At 36.6% G+C, this 23,044-nt stretch overlaps 1 protein-coding gene across 2 annotated transcripts in view; it reads right to left on the bottom strand.

The window, feature by feature from the left end:
- The window catches only part of Dcc (DCC netrin 1 receptor), a 1,165,274-nt gene that overhangs the window by 426,016 nt on the left and 716,214 nt on the right, over positions 1-23,044 (bottom strand). For both annotated transcript variants that reach the window (XM_060377064.1, XM_060377065.1), the window contains exons 6-7: positions 19,570-19,724; positions 16,974-17,094 (exon numbers count right to left, since the gene is read on the bottom strand). In XM_060377064.1, the coding sequence (XP_060233047.1) occupies positions 16,974-17,094; positions 19,570-19,724 (276 nt within the window). The remainder of the gene's footprint in view (positions 1-16,973; positions 17,095-19,569; positions 19,725-23,044) is intronic.

The raw sequence follows: 23,044 nt of genomic DNA, 5'->3' as shown, positions 1-23,044 counted from the left end.
ATGGAAATGTAATAAAGACAAAGACAGATAATAACAGTTAACTAATTTTGCACTAGAGACCCAGCGACAAAGGCAGGATAAGTTCTTTCTGAAGCACCAGAAGCTGAATGCGTGCAAATGACAAGGAAACTGAGGCAGGGGTATTTGAGAGATCTGGCAGATGACTTTAAGCAGGATGTTTGCTATAACTATTTTATTATGTGAAGTTTTGTGTTACATTTATCCAACACGCTGTTTAATGACATCACGGAAATAGAATCTGTTCTATACACTTCACATATTTATCTTCATTCTGAGCTTTCTGATTCAGCCATTGTCCTGATGTTTGATTGATAATCCTCAACGATGAGTTATTCTATAGCAGGGAAAGCAAACTTTTCTATGATCGTAGAAGCTAAAAGCATAATTTTAGTGTATAACAATGTGACAGTTAATGAGGTACAAGTCAGTTCAGATTAAATATAACTTTGAAAAGTTCAGTAACATCTTTGATAAATTATTAATAATAAATCTAGTTCAGTCATAACTTTATAATATTTTTGTTATTGTAGTAATGTCTGAGTTAATTTATTTTCAACGTGGATTACACTACTAATTACATTTGCAGATTTTATATTAAAATTCAAATGATACTAAAGACCCATAAAAGCTACACATTGCACATATTGATAAAGATGGGATAATTTATAGAATACAATTCAAAGCCCTATTGAAATTCTGACTGAAATAAAATTTGCATCTTTGCTACAAGGGAATCAATGTGTTCCTCATGTTTGCACAGCAGGCATTTTACTCACTGAGCCCTCTCTTTAGCCCTTAACATTTTAAAGAAACCCCATTCATCATATAAAAATGCATACACAGAGAGAGAGAGAGAGAGAGAGAGAGAGAGAGAGAGAGAGAGAGATGTCATTCAAGCTATAGTAATCGTATGTTTATTTCCTGAAGCAAATATACTGTAAAATCAATTTGTGAACTCATTGCATAAATCCATACTAAACCAGTTAGTCTATATTTAACACTGAACAAGGATAGTCAGGGTAAGTTAAATGGATTTTATTTCTAGGTTGCTAAACCACTTTGGGTTTATGCCTCAGTGCCTGCTACGGACCAGGAAGAGAGACAGAGAATGAAGAAAGAGATGTGACCGTTCTTACCTTTCGGGTGTTTAAAGCTAATCAAATCCATATGTGCAAGCCCACCACTGATAGCACTCACAGCTATTTTATGTTAATGTGTAATCCTTTAACTCACTATTCCACGATGGCAGTAACAATGAGGCCATTCCTCAAAGTGAAGGAAAATGTGTCCAGCAAGAAGAAATCATTTCATCAGTGGGAGAATGACCCACTTATAGACTATCAAGGAACAAGAGATGCATAATACCGCCCTGTCACAGTCTTCTTAAGCTTTTCATTACCATCAGCAAAGCCAATAACATACAGCATTCTCAGTCAGCATTAAAGCTTCTTTTCAATTCAAATGCTAACTTCTAACCATTTTTTTCCTTCATGCTATTTTCTGAATATTTCTTTCTCTACAGAAGCACAGTTGTCACTCAGTCCAGAAGATACCTGTTCCCTCAGTGAATATTGCAAAATATTCATATTTTCCTTTGCAGTCTATCAAATTTACACAGAAAAACATGCCTTTTAATTTTGCTTATTTTTATTGCCAACATTTTTTTTGCATTAAATAATTTAACTTTACATCCCAGTTTTAGCCATAAAGACTCATCTACCTCATCTACCTCAACTCCCCTACCCTGTCCAAACCTCCCTCTATTTCCACCCATCCCCTTCCCCTAGTCCTCGAAAGGGGGAGCCCTTCTCTCCTACCAACAGCCAATCATAGGTTTTTCACTCCTTTAAATGTTTTTCTCTATTGAGTAATCTCTTACTATAACATTCACACTTGGGTTCATCAGTTACCTAGGAAATAATGTTTCTAGGCTACTCATGAATCACTGAATGTTTGCCATTGCCAGACTTTCTGAAGGTGCTCTAAATGCTGATGTGATTAACAGCTAGCCTACAAAGAGCTCCCAACCTTGCTCTTCCATCAAGACGGACTGAAGATATACTTGGTGTTCCTTACTTTTTTTCTAGTGTCTTCAACACCATCTAACTTCTCAAAATTTTGAGCAGGCCATATTTATGTATTTGGGAATATATATCTATATGTATATGTGTGTTAAAATATACATAATACATTTTTGCATATTATATTTTGCATATGTAATATATATGTAAAAATACATTGTGTTTATATACATATATATATGTAACAATGATTCATAAAAATAAGAGATTATGGATTAGAAAGAGAGGGGCATATGAGGAGATGACAGAGGGAGGGTAGAATTGGGAGGGAAAGGAGGGAAGGGGCTACGGCTGGGATACAAAGTGAATAAACTCTAATTAATATAAAAAATAAAAATTAATTATAAAAGAAGAAAGAGTAAGAGAGTATATGGGAGGGTTTGAATGGAAGAAAGAGAATGGTGGAAGAATGTGAATTTATTACTATGTGAAAAAATAAAAGAAATAATTTTAAATGTAAAAATAAAGTGAGCTTTAAAAAAATACACCTAGAAACACAACTGTCATTCACAAATAACCCATCAGTATCTTACGTAGCATAGACCAAACTCTAATTTTTTATCCATCTTTCAAAATCCACTTATGGTCTAGTTCCTACTATCTCCCCAGACTTTCAGAACACCATTCACTGAACATATACCTACAATTCTTTTTTTATTAAACTTTTATTTTTTTAGTATTAGTTACAGTATATTAATTTTGTATCCCAGCTGTAGCCTGCTCCCTCATTCCCTCCCAATCCTACCCTCCCTCTCTCATCTCCTCCCTGCTCCTTCCCAAATCCATTGATAGGGGAGGTCCTCCTCCCCTTCCATCTGACCCTAGCTTATCAGGTCTCTTCAGGACTGGCTGCAATGTCCACCTCTGTGGCCTAGCAAGGATGCTCCTCTCTCAGGGGTAGGGGGAGGTCAAAAAGCCAGCCATTGAGTTCATGTCAGAAATAGTCCCTGTTCTCCTTACTAGGGTACCCACTTGGATATTGAGCTACCATGGGTTACATACAAGCAAGGGTTCTAGGTTATATCCATGCATGGTCCTTGGTTGGAGAAACAGTCTCATAAAAGACCCCTGTGCCCAGATATATTACGTCCTTGTGGAGCTCCTGTCCTCTCCAGGTCATACTAACTTTCCCTTCTTTCATATGATTCCCTGAACTCTGCCCAAGGTTTGGTTATGAGTCTCAGCATCTGTTTTGATACACTGCTAAGGTACAGACTTTCAGAGGCCCTCTGTGGTAGGCTCCTGTCCTGTTACTTGTTTTCTCCTACATCCATTGTCCATCCCCTTTGTCTTTCTAAGTGAGGATTGATCATCTTACCTCATAATTTCTTTCTTGTGTATCTTCTTTAGGTGTACAGATTTCAGTATGTTTATCCTTTCTTATAGGTCTAGTATCCACTTATAAGTGAGTATATACCAGTGTTTCTATAATGCCTATATAGTGTTCCTTCTAGCCACCATTCCATGTCAGCTTGACAGCCTGGAAATCACATTCCTTATTTATATCCCTAATTCTCATAGGAAAAGCTGCTGTGTCCTCTTATGAGCTAACTCTGTGTAGTATTGAAATATCCCTGGGAATCATAATGGTTTATACTAAAACAAAAATACTTATCGCACTAGAGAAATCTGAAAATATTTTCTTCCCGAATAATGTTTCACATGCAGAGAATATGGTCACTTGGTTTGCAGTTGTATTGTTGGTCTTTCCTCTAATAGAGAACAGCAAAAATGTATTTACCATTCTCTCAGTTGGATTTCCCAAAGAGACATCTGTTCCTACCTAGACAAACATGTTAAAAACTACACTATCCGATCAGAATTGGGTTCAAAGTCTCACAGCAAATAGTGAAAAGTCTCAAGTGGTGTAGGAAAGCAAGCAGCCTGTGTCAGAAACTGGTCATAGAGTCCATGGGAGCCAGAGCTTTTATCTGGTCAAACGACTGTTATCGATGACTTTTTCCATTTATGAAATAAAGAAGACAGAGAGGGATACAAAATAAATACACAGTATGTATTTCTTTGTTCCTGCAAATAAGTGTCATTGTGTTAGGAGAAAATCACACAAAGAATCATTAGTCCCTGTTCCAAACTGTTTGTCCTGCTTTTCTGTTTCTTTTTGTTTTGTTTTGTTTTTATGTGCAACACCCTGGTGACAGTTTTTATTTTTGAAATAAAAAGAATATCCCATATCATTATTTAACTGGGAACTGGTCTTGAAAAAATATCAATCACAGAGAACAAAATTTCTATATGAATTCATTTAAATTGTGTTTTGTTTGAACTGGGTCATTGAAAATTTCAAGTTGAACCTTCTAATGTTTGTTGTTCAACACATGGAACTTTGACAATCCTATAAATAGAAAAACATATTTTGGTAATATTATCAGTGAAAGGTATGGAAATCCACAAACTCATGATAAATATTGATTAATAAGATGTAGCAAAGACAGCTATGTAAATAATACACAAGCTACTATATAATTATTACCTAATTATTCTGATTATCTTTATGAGACTGCAAGAAAGATTAAAGGTGGTAATGTAAGATACTTAGAAGAAAAGCAACTGTCTATTTTGATTTTAAAAAGCTCGTTTTGTTTCTACCAGCAATTCACTTAAAACTGAGAACAAAATAAAAAAGTAAGTAAAAGAGTTTTTTAGTACAATAGGAACATTTCATTCTCTGTGACAAATGGTATTACTATCCTTCTAAGATAGGGTTAGAACAAAAAAAAATAGCACAATCAACATGAGCTCTTCTAGACTTTTAGGATAATTAGCTGAAATAATTAAAATTTCCTTAAAAAGAATCTCCCATCTCTAATCGGCCTTCCAGTTTCATTGCATAGACCTTTCCTAAGTATTTAAAAACTATTGAGTAATTAATGAACATTAGAAATTCCCTTTTCATTAAAAAATTGATAATTAATGTTTCTTGCATCAAATTCATTAGGTGTCAAACCACCCATTCATGAATGGCAAGGTGGTTCAGGAACTCTTTCACTAGAGACATGAAAACAAAACCAAATCTCTCCATGTGAGAAAATAATGATAAACCAAGTGTGACTCATCCGAGGTCCAGTATTAGGAACTATAGTCTATTGAATTTCTTGCAGAGCACAGTGTGTCTATGTAGTTGTATTTCAGAATATTTTCATACCAGCAAGGATGGTGATTTTCCCATAGCTGCACAAATGGAGTTGACCTTTAGGTTAATTTTCCATCATCTGCATACTCTAGCACAGTGGTTCTCAATCTTCCTAATGCTGAGACCCTTTTAGTACACATTCCAAACCTTGATAACTCTTCAGCTTTACCTATTGATCTGACCTGATCAGACTCGTAAGTGGGCAGATTGTCGGATATCAGTCCTAACAGAGTCGCTGGGAGTACTGGTTGCTAACTCAGACTCTTTCAAAGTTATATGGCCTTGAGCGCTCATTTCACTTCTCAGCCAAAGACTTTCCTCATCCACAAAGCTTGGCTTTATTTCCTCCATTTTTTTTTTATAGCGGTGAATCAGTTACTATGTTACAAGAAGTCTGGGATATAACACAGTACCTGCATTTCAATCATTGTTTGTCAGGCCTGGTTACACTACTGTTACAGTTATTTGGTAACAGGGATGGAATCTGGATTCTTTCAGTCTATGAAATGAAAACACGTATATATTCTAAGCTGTATTATACTAATGATGAGCAGAAAGATGTTTTGGAAGTTGTAGTAGCAAGTCTCTGACATAAGCTGATTCTTCAAAATGTTACCTCTCTTTGTGTTTTCTGTTTCCTCTGCGCTGATCTCTTACCCAGTACAACAGATTGTAACTGTTGACATGTTTTTCCACAAACTGAAATAATACATGTTTTCAACTTGCTCTTCAGATTAAAATACTGAAATCAAGAAGCTTGTCTCATGAGGCATTTTAAATGATTGAAGGAGCAGACAATTTTCTGAGTAGTTTGGGAGCCAATGTCAAAGGCTGTATATCAAAAACCCTAGCATGCCTTAGTTTTATGTCCCCCTTGACTAATGTTATTTCCAGTTTTATACTTTAATTTCAAAATAAAAAAGTAACAGATTTTTTTTGTTAAAACATCACTGTGAATTTCCATTTCTGTTTGGCTTGTAAGTAAAGATCTATTTAGTGAAAGGTATATTCTACTAAAAATTGTATCTGAAAATTTACATATTACTCATCTATTCTGTTATCTATTTACATCTTAATATTACAACTTTCATTGCACTTATTACCCTATCATATCATGTATTGGGAAAATCACAAAGAATAGCATATTTCAGAACATTCTAAAATAATGGTATTTTCTATCATATTCTAATGAAATTCAACAATCCTGTCATGAAGAGCTAATAAAAGCCTAGAGCAGTGAATAACCACAAACTTAGTTAAATGTGGTTCAAATTATATTTGCTGTGCCAGAAGCCATATCTTCATCTATAGCAGATTAACATAACCTCCAGTGAAACATTTTTGACCAAAGTGATGTGCTTTTTCAGCCTTACAAGAAAAGATAATCAAATGTTCTCATTTGCTAGGATGGAAAAGCACCATTCATTACAGCCATGCCCCAGGGCTCTGCTAACTCTTCTATGTTCTGTCTTGACAGAGTCCAAAGAAACCTGGTCAACCCACTTATTATGCAATCTACTTTACTCGACCATTATACTGATAACATCGTTTTAGTCCGATCAACTGAGCAAGAAATGACAACTGGTGAAATGCACATGCCTAGAAAGTAGGAGATAAAATCAGTGAAGATCGTATGGTCTATTATACCAGTAAAAATTTTAGTGGTAATATGTTTTGAGAAACATCATCATGTATATCCTTCAAGTAAGAAGATATTTTGCATATCACTCTTCCATATACACTAGCAGAATTCTGTACGCATTAGGCATTTGGGGTTTTCAATCAACACATGCCTTTTGCAATGATTTACCAAGTAATTTAAAATGTTGTCATTCTTGAATAGGAATAGGTGTTTAGGACAGTCTGGGGCTATGTTATTAACATTCCTGACAATAGGGTCATATCACATTGTGGATTCTATAGTATTTATGATGTAGAGAAAAAATATTGTGTAGGGATTATGGCAAGCCCCAATAAACAAATAACAAGCAAGACTTCACAGCATACAATAACAAAATCAGATCATGTCTATCAGAGGTATACACACACACACACACACACACACACACACACATGTATAAACACATCCACACTATGTGGCCAGAATTTCCCAACATAAGTGTCACTAGGTATGTGCAAATACATTACAAGGTCAAGGGACCATCATCATTGTGATAATATCATGATACTATACCAGGAAAATGTCAGACAAGAACATATACTTCCAGTCACACTGATTTTTAAACACTATTTTGCAAGAGGACTTTTTCCTCTGAATTCTCATTTATGGCAAGGTGACTCAGAGGGAAAGATCAAATTTAGAGATCTTAGTATAACAGTATATAATTCCTATGCTAAATCCTTACTTAGAGAAGAATGTCTTAACATATATTAAGATAGAAATGACTCAAGCTAAGCACATACACAAGTACACATATTCTCTGTCTCTGTTTCTTTCTTTCTCTGTCTCTCTGTCAATTTGTCTGTTTCTGTGTCGCTGTCTCTGCCTCTCTCTCTCTCTCTCTCTCTCTCTCTCTCTCTCTCTCTCTCTCCGTCTCTCTCTCTCTCTCGGATGCACACACATACACCCTGGGGGGGACAAACACACACATACATACACAGAGAGGGAGAGGCACATATACACACACACATACACACACAAAGAAGACAGCAGGCAAATGCACACACATACACACACACACACACACACACACACACACACACACACCAAAATGCTGTGCTTTAGCTGACTTGTTGGGAACTAGATGAGTGAGAAACACAAATACTTGTGGGAAGAGGTCTTTTGGATGGGCTTAGGAAATTCAACACCTAGTGGAAAGACTTTTGAAGCTCAGTCCAGGTAGATTGCAACCTTCACAGAAATAATGCCAAGTAAGGGATTGTGAACTGAAAAATATCCAGCAGGTTGAGCACTCATAATCTCCACCTACAATGGTATCATGACAGTGGCCCAAATAAAGAGCTCAAGGCAGTTAGCATGGACACTTTCCTTGACCCATAAGCATAAGCTACAGCTCTGTCAAACTCTTGTCATTGACAAATGCATGACTGAGTAGCAACAAAGCAAAAGTTGAGCTCCTAATTAAACATGTAGGCACCAGCTAGCCTTTGGTGCCATGTTGTTTAAATTCCATCTACTCTGGAAGTACTAGAAATTCATCCACTAGGGTAGACACTGACTTTTGCTTAAGGCTACAGTTTGCATAGCTGGCTGAGGGTTCATACTTCAGATTCATAAAAACCCAAGTAATTCACTTTGTAAAGAATATAGTGTTGGTGTGAAGACGTGACAATTCTGGAGATTCTGTTCTACCATGGGGATTCGGCTCACTCAATACAGAAGAGTAGAACACTTGGAATAGTTGAAAGCAAACCATGGATAATATCCTCCATAGATGCAGTGGCTTCCACTGCAGCGTAGTAAATTCTCTAAATCAAGGACCAGTATGTGGTGCCATGTGCTCAGCAGTTAAAATAAAGAGACACAAGAGGCTGAAAGGGTTATAGATAGTCACCATCACTCCTTTTGACCCACATAAGGAGTCTATTTCTGCGCCACTTTGAGCTCTTACTGGTGCCTTGTCACTTCAGGCAAACCAAAATAACACTGTACAAAAAATAATTACTTAAGCCACGTGGGTGAGGAAATGGGGATAAGCATAAAGGACATTCTGGAAACCAAGTGCAGAGATCTTTTAATGATCTCATCATCAATTTTAAAGTTCTGAATATCTATGAATGGTGATGAGAAAGACCAAATGGCTCAACCAGACAATATACAGAAATCACTGTTAAGTCAAAAGCAGCCCTCCCCCCCCCCCAAATGGCAGTGCTGGTGACAATATCCTAAACAAAAGGACACTTATCCAGCAAACAGAAGGGTTATTACTAGGTAAATAAAAGGCTAACTCCTAAAATAGGTTTTATTTAATTCCTTTACCCCAAAAGGTCAACTATCTAATTCCCCCTCAATCTAGACTGCATCAGCTCAAACGTCCCATCCTTCTGACTGTCATAAAATTTACTTCATCTCCCAACATTTTGTTCCTTTCTGCTCCTTCAACTTCAATGAGAGATAGCCTTGCATTTTGATGGTCAATAAGCCTTTCTTTTTTGATCATTGAGTGGTCCAGTTCAGTGTTTCTAGAGGAATTTTAGTCCAGCAACATGGCTGCTCTGGCATGGGATTCTAGGTCTATGTAATCCAGCTGGAATGTAGACACACCCTGGATTACACTATGATTTGGCTGGACTACAGACACATCCTTAGTACACACCTTTAATCGCAAACATTGAAGGTAAAATTAGCTTGTGGAAGGAAGCAGCCATATTTAATAATGACATCTAACTGAGGGACGAAGAAAGTGACAGATTTGATAGAATGAATCAGAGATAGGATATAACCAAGTCTCACAGGAACGGGGCGGTGGGGGTGGGGAAGAAAGGCTACTTACAATTAGGGCAAGGAGAGAAAAGGATGGTGGTAGAGTACTGCAGTATGAGTACTGTATGTGGCAATTTTAGCAAGACAGTTTTATAGACACAGGTTGCAGAGAGAATGAAGCAGAGAATAAGAAGGAGCAAGATTAGAGTTTGAGGCCAACCAGTCAGAAGCTGAGAGAAGCCAGTTTGAATCAGCCATCTTGGAGAGGAATTTGAGCCAGAGCAGCAGAGTTGAGTCAGCCATCCAAATTCAGAAAACAAAAACAAAAACAACAAACAAACAAACAAACTTGAAACAGTGAGCTTATTCATCAGTAAGCCTCTGAGATAAGAATACATCAGACAAATAAAAGTTACTTTTACACACAATAGACACGTTAATGTAGACAAAGAACTACAAGTAATTTAGGAATGCTGAAAGCAGGAGAAACAGTCCTCCACAGGGAAGAGTACATCAACTGGTTATCTAGTACCCAATGGCCAGCCCTGGAAACATATATGCAAGTAACATATATGAGCAAACTGCTCTTACTTAATTAGGTCCATGTGCATACATGTATGCACCAACAATTAAGCACATGAAAAAGAGGACAGAACTTTGGAAAGGAATGAGGAGAGTCATATGAGAGTCTTTGAGGGAGAAATGATGTAATTTTATCATAGTCTTAAAAATAAAAGAAATAAATTAAATAAAAAATATACCTGGAAAATGTAGCTATCAAGTTAAATGTGTAAATCCACATTTTATGTATTATTTAGCACATTTTGAGGTGTGTGTTTATGTGGATGTAGCTCTCTAAACTGAGTGATTGTTTTCTAAGTAAAAGGTAAAAAATGTAATAAATACAAAACATTTGGATTTAATGGAAAAATCAATATTTTGTCTCACTTTCCCAATATTTAAAGTTTTAAGAACCTCACAAATTTTAGCATTCTTTCTTATGTTTACCACCAGAATATAATGTGATCAATATTTATGAGTCTATCACATTTCCCATGTTGTGTGGTTTACAGTTATTGCTGATCTCAATGCACAGCCATCATTTCAGAATTCATTTCTAATGTCAAAGTCTGCCATACAGCCATATCCTCTTGATTAGCATGGGATTGGCTCTGTGTTAGAACCACATGCAGAATGAAAGACCAGGTGAATGACAAGCCTTTATTTGTTGAGAAGTCTTTGCCTGTATAGATTTGGATCAGCAAGTTATTAAAATGACATGGCAAACTACCTTGAAAATCTTTCCATTAGAAGTCAGTAGTCATTTTATTATTCTTTGTAATAACTTTGCTAACTGAGCTAAAAATCTAAACTTTAATTAGGTATTATCGTTAGCATATTTGTTCATTAATTATGTCTTCAAAAGGTAGATAGTGGAAAAAAGATTTTCATTTTTATATCTCAGTACCTATTTTTCTTGGCACTAAACAAAGATGAGTTCCATAGTAGTCACCATTTGTGTAGCAATTTTCAGCCTATAAATTCCATTAAAATACATTTATTGACTAAATCCTTTTGTGAGTGTTTGGGTCTATGAGAGAATGCTCTCTGGGGTACATTTATCAGCATATATTTGATTAAGGGCACAGCAGAGGACAATCTCGGTGTTATTACCAAGTAGGTACCTCCCCCTTTTGTTTGGGACTGGATTTATGACTGTCCTGGCATTTCATTTTATATGCCAGAATAGCAGGGAACTTCAGAGTTCAGCTTATTTCTGCCACCATCACTGGGATGCCAAATGTCCATTACTCTATTTGTTTTTGTTAGTTTGTTTTTGTGTAGTTTCTGGGCACCAAAACTTTCGTTTTCTTGCTTCTCAGGCGAGTGCTTTCCCACCTGAGCCAATCCTCAGCCCTACATGAACTCTTTGGGTAAATTCCCTACTTCAGTTTGTAACTGGAGAAATGGAGGTTTGGAAAGCTTTGGCCATCTTCTCATAGGAGTATAGGACATCTCATTAAGCCAAGCAAGAATGTAGAGAAGACTATACACTAATCTCCCATTTTCAATTGCTTGTACAGGATCAATGACAAAATTGTGGCAAATCAATGCATCCTTTTGCATTAATTTGAGTGTCCACATTTCTAACATGAACAGGAGACCTGGGAGGGATAAAAGGTGAACACAGATTTTCTCTTATTTTCATTTTCACCAGGGCAAGCCAAACACAGCATTTTAATTATTTGAATTTACGGCCGTGTATGATGATGCTAATAATTTCAGTTAGTAGCTCTTTTGAAAAATTGGTCCTGTATGTCTTCTTAGCTAGAATTTATTTTAACAATTTACAAAATACAAAGCCCTAGAACGCTGAGCTCTGTGGTATTACCACAATAGGAAACTATTTTATAATGCCAAGATGCACTTTTTACTCATTTGAACTCTGTGAAGAAACTTGGAAAAGGGAATATTGTCATTTCCATGAGCAGTTTGTTTTGCATAAGGAAACTGTTGGTGACATGCATATGAGCTGGTGCTCTACCACACTAGTCTGTGCATGGGAATCCTCTTCTAAGTCATGTTGCCGACTTCCAGGAGCACTTTTATCTACTAACTACAACTAAGCATTTACACTGCAAAGTCTCTTTCATGATAAGAGACAGAGATTCTACTTAATCGGCCACCAGTGGCTACTATGATTAAGAATGCATGTTTTAGCTTTATTTACAGGCTCTTCAATATAGCTGTGTGGGTGTTATTAAACTGAAAAAAAAAATACATTCAGACAGATCTCAAAGCATTGCAACTAATTCTAAACTTTTTTGGAGTTTTATAAAATACCTGTGACTTTATTAGGTAAAACCAACCTTTAGAATTATACACCATAGTGGCTTGCAGTAGATATGTAGCTATTCTAATTTTCAAGTAGGTATAGCTCCTGTCTGTTTGGATTCATAAATTGTTTTTCATCTTGATTCATAACCATTTATAAAAGAAAATACCCCAGGTTTAGGATTTTATGTGTTTGTGTTCATTCATGACCAGCAAAATATTTTTTGCTAACACCAGGCTATCTGATAAACTGCCTTAATAAAATGTTTAAAATACAATATCATTTGTAATGGGTAACCTTTTCCAGGAGAGATACGGAATTGTTAACAGCTCTCATTTTTCTTAATGCCTAACCAATTTATTTCCTCGACTACAGTGAAACTCTATCGTGTTACTTACATTAAAGAGAGAGAGAAAAAAAATCATGCATTAGAAAATGTGCACTATTAGCATGAGACTCCCACACCATATTTCTTTCCGATTGTTTGATTTGAATAGTTTGCTCAACACACTCAAATATTTAAAAATGTGTTCTGTTTGTTATTGTACGGATTCTTCCCAAAGCATTTCTGTATGTGGTAGAATATGAGGAGTGCACCATTTCTTCTCATGATGATTTTATTCTATTATTATCTATCTTTATCAAATATATCTTAGATGATATAATTAACTGTAATATGTATCTTATCTGTCCCACAACCCTCATGCTATAACTAGAAAGTTACTTCCAGTGATCTATTGAGGATGCTGTGAAGAAACTAAATGTATTCCAGAAGCTAGAGACATAATAAATAACTAGAGGTAACAAATGCATTTCTTGTTTTTCCCTCTCTCTTCCAGGTTTCCAGTCTGTTCAACTCAAAAATAAATGTTAAGAGCACCACATAATATCTATCTAAATCTGGATAGATATATAGATATAGATGTGGAATTGTTAATTTAATAGTTATCCCAGTTCAGTTTAGTGAATGTTGACTCAATGGTCAGCTGAGTGATTAATTCACGATGATCAGTACCACAAAGAAGCTCCTAGCTCATGTTTACTTGTGTGCACCACTGGTTGTTGAAGTTTTAAAAAAGTTAAATGCTTTATTTTTATGACATTTAACACATTTGGTGTGTGGAGGGGGAGCAGGGTTATTTGCTAAACAGTGGAATTAGATCTATATTCACTTGAACTTGGAAAAAAGACTTCTCATCAATACCCCTGAAAACGCCTTCCCCACCCCCCAAAATAAACTGATTGAAACAGTGACAACAGAAATACAACTCTGTCATCAGTTATGAGAAGAGAGCATTCAGCACTTAAAGTGTCCTAAATCAGCTAAAGTGCTTGAATTTGTATATTCCGCTGCTTACATGATGTAGTGATGAGTTCTTGGTATTCATTAAACTCATAAATGTACAGGGGCCACCCTCTCTCCATGGATATGGGTTAATAGGTATAAATCTCTTTTTAATTTAATTTTGTTTTGTATATAGATATATTATTTATTATAATTTATTCACTTTGTATCCCAGCTGTAGCCTCTTCCCTCATTCCCTCCCAATCCTGTTCTCTCTCCCTCTTCTCCTCCCATGCCCCTTCCCCAGTGATAGGGGAGGTCCTCCTCCCCTTTCCATCTGACCCTAGCCTACCAGTACTCATCAGAACTGTCTGCATTGTCTTCCTCTGTAGCCTGGTAAGCTACCTACACCCCTCAGGGGGAGGTGATCAAAAAGCCAGCCATTGAGTTCATGTTAGAAACAGCTCCTTTTCCTCTTACTAGGGAGCCAGCTTGGAGACTGAGCTGCCATTGGCTACATAGGTACAGGGTTCTAGGTTAACTCCATGCATGGTCCTTGGTTGGAATATCAGTCTCAGAAAAGACCCCTGGTCCCAGATTTTTTGTTTCTGTTGGTCTCCTTATGGAGCTCCAATCTCTTCCAGGTCTTTCTATCTCCCCCTTCTTTCATAAGATTCCCTGCACTCTGCCCAAAGTTTGGCTATGAGTCTCAGCATCTGCTTTAATACCCTGCTGGGTAGAGTCTTTCAGAGGCCCTCTATGGTATGCTCCTGTCTTGTTACATGTTTTCACCCTCTTCTAATGCATATTCTGTTTGCTTTTCTGAATGAGGATTGAGCATCTTACCCAGGGTCCTCCTTCTTGCTTAGCTTATTTAGGTGTACAGATTTTAGTATGATTATCCTATATTACGTGTCTAATATCCATTTATTTTTTATGGTAGCCCACACTTTTTTTAAAAATTTTATTTTTTTTTAATATTAATCACAGGTTATTTACTTTGTATCCCAACTGTAGCCCCTCCCTCATTCCCTCTCAATCCTACCCTCCCTCCCTCATCTCCTCCCTGTCCCTTTCCAAGTTCACTGCTAGGAGAGGTCCTCCTCCCATTCCATCTGACCCTAGCTTATCAGGTATCTTCAGGACTGGCTGCAATGTCCTCCCCTGTGGCCTAGCAAGGCTGTTCCTCCCCCAGGTGGGGGGCGGGGAGAGGTAAAGTAGGCAGTCATATGATAAAAGGGGGAGTTCGTATGAATGGGAGAGGACAGGAGCTCCACAAGTACAAAATATATCAGGGCACGGGGGTTCTCTATGAGACTGTTTCTTCAACCAAGGACTATGTATGGATATAACCTAGAACCCCTACTCGGATGTAGCCCATGGTAGCTCAGTATCCAAGTGGGTTTCCCTAGTAAGGGGAACAGGAACTATTTCTGATATAGGTATAAATCTTGCAGTCTGTTCTGTGCACATGTTGTGACAGTGTTACCCAAGCACCTTTATTGATGGAACATCCTATACCATGTTTTTCAAATGCTACCGACTGGATATCGTTCTAGACAAAAGCATGCATAGTGTTCATCTTTTATAATAAACACCTTTTAAATATTTTCCCTCAAATCTGTTTTCTGTAAAGAACAACCTATCGTTAATTCAATTTAATTTAAGACACTTATGCTACTATATCCCCAAGTCACTACTCAAGAGGAAAAATCACCAGATAACTATATAAAAGAAACTGGGGAAACTTTCCAAGGTTCATGCAAATGGAAACTGGGCTGACCTGGTTACTATCTTCATTTCATGAAGAAGCAGATTGTTATGGTTGTCAAGAGTAACTCTAAGCCAAAAGTCTAAGGCTGCTCGAAAGCTGAACAGCTGTGCTGTGGAGGGCCACAATGTGCCTCAAAATGTATGTTGACCATTTATTGTTTCACTTTAACTAGAGAGGGCTATGTTCTTCCCACCATACTCAACCACACCACTTAATTTGTATTTACAGATGGCCTCTCCACCATCTGTGCCCACAACCCAAAGTGCATCTCTGAGGAATTAGAGTGACATTATTTGAAGACTAGATGAAGCAGCCAGGAAAAAGCAATCTATCGTTTGTGTGGGGAATGTAAGAGATTTATAGTAATATCCTTTTATGTTTGGGGATTTCTCTCTTCATTTCATGCCATTTCTTTCTAATTCAATGACAAATGTAAAAGACACTGTCCCAAAGTGTCATTGACAAACTCTACACCTGGATCATAAAGATCGTTTTAAGCTGACTTTAATGAAGGGCCAAGTACCTTCCCACTGTTGACTTGTCGTTTTCATCCCTGAATTGTGAACAGCATCAGAGTTTCCATCCAGAACATTTATCCCATTTCCCATGTTTACCATCATTCCGCATCAGCACACATACACACACACACAAAACACACACACGAGAGAAAGAGAAAAAGAGAAAGAGAGAGAGAGTCTCCTTCTTCAAAGGTATTTCTTGGTATCTATATTACAGAATCATCTGAAGAGAAAAATTCCATGCAAACACAAAAATCGACATATTTCCGAACGTCCAACAATCCTCCAGCCCCATGGGAAGCTTCCAGACATGCCCCTCAGCCCCTGTGCTCAGTTCTAACAGGCACTAGGAGGATCTACCCGCTGTTAACCTGCCAACTTAAATAGACACAAGAATTTTGTAAATATTCGTCACATTATTCAATCTTATTATATCAACTATGTAAGTATTCAATAAGTGTTCAACACATTCGCCGTATTACATGTGTGCATACGAGCCTTTCGTATGCATGTGCATACATGTACACAAAACTAAATTTACACATAACACATATAAGCCACATCCACCAAATGTCTTTTATTTTTATATTTATATTGGGTATTAGAACAAAAGTAGAGTTGGCCACAAAATAGACAATAATAATTTGGTGGTGGCTATCCCGAACCCACAGGCCATCATGTTCATAAGGTTTTGATTTCGTTTGATGTAGATGACAGGTAGAGGAATAAGATAGGCAGATCTAATAGAAAATTTCTCTAGCTGCAATATATCACAAACATACAGATGTATACCTTGATTGTAAAAACAATTGTTTCATCCTCACTTTGAGCCACAGGGAAACTGTGTGGATATTGTAAGCAAGCCAATTGCGACTCTAAGTCCCATCATTCCCTCGTCTTACCAGGCTTGGGGACAATCAGTTGGGCACTGCTTTGGGCATTGCCAGCCTCGTTTTCAGCCACACATTGATAAAAGCCTTCATCTGATTTCACTACCCCAAGGATCCGTAAGTTGCTTCCAGCCTAGTGGGAGGAAAGGAAAGAAAAAGTAGGTGAGATGTTTTGTAAGAGGGGGGGGGGGGAACCTCAAATAAACAAAATAGACACAGAACACAGAAAATTTAAGAAAAATCACAAAAGATATCTAGCCAATATGACCTGTGCTATCTGGGAAATACTTCACATTCTTCACACTGTTTCTGAATTATTGGGTATAATTCTGCCTATTTCTGAAAGGGAGGTATGCTCACAGAATTGGAAGTCTTCCTGGATATTTAAATATTAAATTTACAAAAGTGTTCATCAGGAATACAAGAAATCAAGATCGGTATCTAAAAATCTTTTGAAGGAAGCTAGATTTTGGGACTATAGAAAGACAAATGTGAATGAAGACCAATTACTCCTCCATGCAAATACTAAAGAGCAAGCTACCCAGGTTAAATCATTTCTGGAAGTGTTTGTCCAAAGAAATGTCTGAAGGTCATTTAAAATAACAATTTCTAAAAAAAAAAAAAAAAAAATAACAATTTCTTTGGCATAATCTTTGGAGCTCTAGAAACCAAGCCTATGCTAGATTTTTATAGCAATATTGTCTTTATTCATAGTCGAAACTTTTCACCTTCAGCAACTCATTATGGAAACCAGTAAAGTTAACTCCTTTTGTGTATAAATTGAACCAAAATCTTATTCAAAGATGCATGATAAAATGATCTAGAGATAGTATTTAATTATATGAACTCAGTTTATCTTCAATATTAGTGCAAGAATTAGTTCAGTTAGTGAGACATGTTAAATCACTTCCCCTAAAGTCATTAAGAGATAAATATTACCTCGCAGGGAATTCTTAATTGTTTTTAGTGTCTTGTAGTCAATTTTCAACTGATGTAAAATTCTTAGATAAAGCTGGCTAACTTCTAATTAACAATTTTCTTCTAAGTTACTATCTGAGCTCAGCATTAACACGTGCAACACACAATGGCTCTCAGATTTCTGCATCTATTCGGGAAATATTTTTAAGCACATTTTGAAGTGAATAGGGCATATACCATACATTTTCTTCCACCTAAAGAAAAGAAGCATTTAAATAGCTTGGCTGTAATGAGTCATGCTGTGAGAAAGATTATTCAAAGTGTAGAAAAAAATAAATGTTGCATTTTATCATGTGTCCTTAAGGGCACTCAACAATTTACTTTTCAGGAAAGTAGCATATATTTTAGGTGCATGCATCACTTTTCAAGCTGCCCAATGGCAGGCCATTTTTAATTCAGTGGTGGTGGGGAAAGCATCGCATTTAAAATAATGGATTGGTGTGGCATTCAAAAGTTAGGTGGTGCCCTTTCTTACTCTTACTCAGCCAATTAAACAAATGAAAATAAAAGTGAAAAATGGAAAACGGTGACAAAAGTAATAAAGGTATGGTTTACAAATGTATTCCTTAGAAATACAGTGTGACAGAAATGTACACAGCTAAGAGATTAGTGGAAGTTACAGAAAGTTGTCTGACTGCGGAAGAGGCATGTACCGACAAGAACACGCGATGCCACAGGGTGACACCATTGTGGTGGCCTCACTGGATGACCACACTCTGGTTCCATCTGCCTGGGAGGCATGACTTTGTGCTGGCTTTTCTCTGACAGGGTGATATGTGTCTCAAACACAAAAGCTCCTTAGGATGTCTTTTTCAGTCACACGGTTCTATTTATAGTTGAAAGGTGGTTTTTATAGTTCTTATATATTCCTATGCCTGAAAGATACTGAACATGAACTAGAGTTTATGGGGGCTGTAGGCACTACGGTTCATAGTCTCTTCTGTTTCCCATGTATGGAAAGTAAGGTTACAAAGCAATACAGATTGTGTGGTTCCTCTGCTGGTGACAAGAACATAGTGACTACTCTCATCCCTTCTCAACAGGGCTATCAGGCTCCATCTAGAAAAAGAATTAGGGAGGCAAGAGTATACATGGCCATCGTAAGGCAATCATAATAAAAAAGCACATGTTCCTTAAAAGCACTACAGTTGGTAAAGGCTGAACAAATAAAATAATCCTACAACCCTGCTTTCTGGGATGAGTTTAAAACTCTAATCCATTAAATGACAATGAGAACACTTAAAAAGTCTCAAGACTCTGCTTGCCTTTTCTTCTCTTTTTTCCTTACCTTTCTCTTTCTTCTCTTTCTCTCTCTCCCTATCTCCTCTTTTTCCTCCTTCATTATTTCCTCCCTTCATTTACCCTTCATTCCATTCTTCTTCTTCTTTTTTTTTAAATAAAAAATGCTGGGTTAACTGCCTAAAATTTCAAGATTACAAATTTGTTTTCTTAAAATGATTTCTAGAAGATATCAGAAACTGAAATGATTGGGATCCACCCACAATCTTCCAGACTCCTCCAAAGGGCCTAGGTCCAACTTCCATTTTTCAGAAAAGAAAAAAAAAATTAGTGGAAATTATAAAAAAAAATGACTGGGGTTGCAAAACTAATATGAAGAGAATGTAATTACCACTATCTGAAAATAATCACTAGGAATGACCACATCTCCATTCTTCATCCAATTCACAGTAGGCACAGGCTTCCCAGAAACTGCACATTCAAATTCAATATCCATGCTTTCATAGGCATAGAGGTTGGAAGGGTGATTTAAAAACCATGGTGGAACTGCAAAGACAGAAAACAGAAGTGAGTGGATATACGGGGGTGTGAGCTAAGGTCTCACCAAATTGAAAACTCTGCTCTGCAATTTGTGTCACTCCCCAACTCTTAGCTTATTAAGCAAGAACCAGTGGAGGATAAATGCCCTTCATCCCCAACGCAATTAACATTTATTACAAGGGAAAATTAGCTTTTGGAAAAATATATTCAATAAATGTTTTGAATACTCAAATGTTGGTATCCCTTTAATGTGTTCACTGGAAAGTAGAGAATGCTTAGGGAAATGTATGTTAGGAAAAACAAACAAACAAACAAACAAACTGAAACCCAGTAAGTTTACATGTCTAAGACAATTCATATCATGAGGTCAGAAAAACCTGTAATGATAAGTTTCATCAAGATTTAGGTATTTATAGAAATTCTCTAGTGAAAATATCCTTGTCATGTTCTTATTAATACATTCATATCGTTTTAGCAATTATCCAATATAACATATCATTACAATATATATGATTATTTTCTGAGTACAGCATGTCATCAATTAATTTTATTTAACTTCTTATTTACCATAATAATAGTTGTTTATAATGGAAACTTGTTTTTGAAAAAAAACTACAATATAACATATCTTAGACAATGATACTAGCTCAGTTCCCCCAAATCTGGAGGAGAAATTTGGATAACATTTACTCCATCCTTGGGGAGAGTTGAGATGAACTAAGTCTGGAATATTCATGTAGTGGGAGTAGAAGCATAAAATTCAGTGAAGTATCAGCCACAAGCTTGGTTTATGTAAAAGACATACATCCTTAGCACTTATTTTCCACGTCAGTCTTTATTTTAATCATTGTTTCATGATGTTCCATGTGCAATGATGATAGTTGCTAGACATTTGAGTAGGTACACATTTTCCTCCTTTCAGCCAGGATTACCAAGCTTTCCTTGGACACAACAGGTAGCATCCAAGCTGCCTTTGTACTAGGACAATGGGCCAAGACAGTGTAAATGTCATGATTTTCACCTTTGCTTCTTTCGTCTTTCTTTCTCAGTCTGTCTTGCAGTCTTGATTTGTAGCTAAATATTTGAACCTCCAGGACTAAACTCATTTTAATTTCTTTAATCATTCACTGGGGCAATTGATTTAGATGACTAGACTCAGACTCATGAATATTCATGTTCTAAGTCATGAAAAGAAATGTCTCAGAGCTGATCTAAACACTGTATACAGGGCTAAATTATGTATTTAATATTGATAATATTATTAGCATAATGATGATTTTTTTCTGATTCCTTTGCCAAGTTCACTGACAATGTACAAAAAGGCATCTGAAATATTTATTGAGTGCCTCTGAGGAAATATATATGAGTTGCATCTTTACAACTCTGTCCTCAGTTTTACACACATTTGCGTTCAGTGATTATTTACTAGGCAACAGCCAGTATTTCTTGGAAAAAGACAAAGTAGAATTTATTAGTCCACTCTCTTTATATTTAGCGTCTGCATCATAGTTCACTGAGGTGTGATGTATTATCCTTATTTTAAAATAAAAATGTTACACTACAAGGAATTTACATAACTTTCTTCGAAATTACACTCCTTGTAAATTAAGAGCCTGGCAGTCTGCTCCTACACACATTCTCCACTGCTTTGCTGTAAATGTCTCTTTTGCCACCTAAAATTCCTGTGCAACAGTAACTCAGAAATGTTTCTAGGATATCAGAGATAATGTAAGAATGTGCTGAGAGTTATTTTAGAAATAATAGCAATTGTCTACACTCCCCAACCTTTTGGTCTGTCTGTCCTATAGCAAGGGAAACTCCTTAAATCTGTCCCATCAAACCAATCATACTTCTCACTCTCATTCAGGTTTCGGAAATATGAGTTTGGAGGTTTACAATATTGGATACATTCAATAGTGTACCTTCAAGCCAATTAAATATACTTAAACCAACATGTCAATGATATGAGTGTCTATGTACATACAGTGTATGCTAGAGAGGGAAAAGATAAAGAAAGAAACAAAGAAAGCAAGAAAAGAAGTGAAATGGAGTGCAACACAATAAAACAACCTAAAAGTTTGGGAGTGTAAATAACAGGGTCAAGGGTATAGGAGAGAAGGAAAGGCATCTGGAACACTTGAGCTGAGTTGTAATCCTGCTCCTACATTCAATATAAATCCCTCTGGTTTTAACCTCATTGATGGTGTAGAAAGAAGAATTGAGAGTAATAACAGGTGATGTTGGTGAATGACAGGTTTTAAAGGAAAACAATAGCAGAAACAATAAGAATGCATAGCCCATAGCAAGTTCATTATTGTATAGCTCATAATCTATATAAATACCTACATAAATGTGGATACTGAGTGTATGTTTGCATGGACATGTGGAAATTCATGGTATTTAAAAAAATATTATTTCCATGTTTTCTAAATAGAATTTTATTTTTTGTATTTAAAATGTCAAATTATATACTTCATAAAATAAAGCTTCTGGAAAACAAACTACATTTAATTGAATTCTATTTTCAAAACAGCTACATTCAGAATCATTCTGTCTTTTAATCTGATAGGTAGGAATCACTTTCCAATTTCTTGTCTCTCACTGGAAAAGATAATATAGAGCTGACCACATGGTCAATTCTTAAAACTTCTCACTTTATTGATGGTTAAAATTCAGTGACCTTTTTCTATTTCCATGCATTTGCCTGCAAATATCATGATTTCCTTGTTTTTAATTGCTGAGTAGTATTCCATTGTGTACCTGAGTGAGGTATCCGAAAAGCAAAAAGACACACATGGTATATACTCACTTATTAGTGGCTATTAGCCATATAATATAGAATAAATATATGAAAATCTATAGACCTAAAGAAGCTAAACATCGAGGAAGACCCTAGGTAAGAGGCTTAATCCTCATTCAGAAGGGCAGACAGGATAGACATCAGAAGTTGCAAAAGGCAGGGAACAGGACAGGAGCTTTTCACAGAGGACCTCTGAAAGACTCTACCGATCACGGTATCAAAGCAGATGCTGAGACTCAGCCAAACTTTGGGCAGAGTGCAGGGAATATTATGGAAGAAGGGGAAGGTAGAAAGACTTGGAGAGGACAGGAGAGCCACAAGGAGAGCAACAGAGCCACAGAGAAAGAGGATCCAGACAGTCCTGGTGAGACCTGGTAGGCTAGGGTCAGATGGTACAGGAGGAGGCTAGGGGAGGGATATAGGGGTATAGGAGAGAGGAAAGTGGGACTGAGAGGAGGTGGGAGAGGGAGGTATAGCCAAAATACAAAGTGAATAATTTGTAATTAATAATAATAATAATAATGAA

This window comes from Meriones unguiculatus, chromosome 2 (genome assembly GCF_030254825.1).
Source record: "Meriones unguiculatus strain TT.TT164.6M chromosome 2, Bangor_MerUng_6.1, whole genome shotgun sequence".
Classification (NCBI taxonomy): Eukaryota; Metazoa; Chordata; class Mammalia; order Rodentia; family Muridae; genus Meriones; species Meriones unguiculatus.
This window is presented reverse-complemented; position numbering and strand designations above follow the sequence as displayed.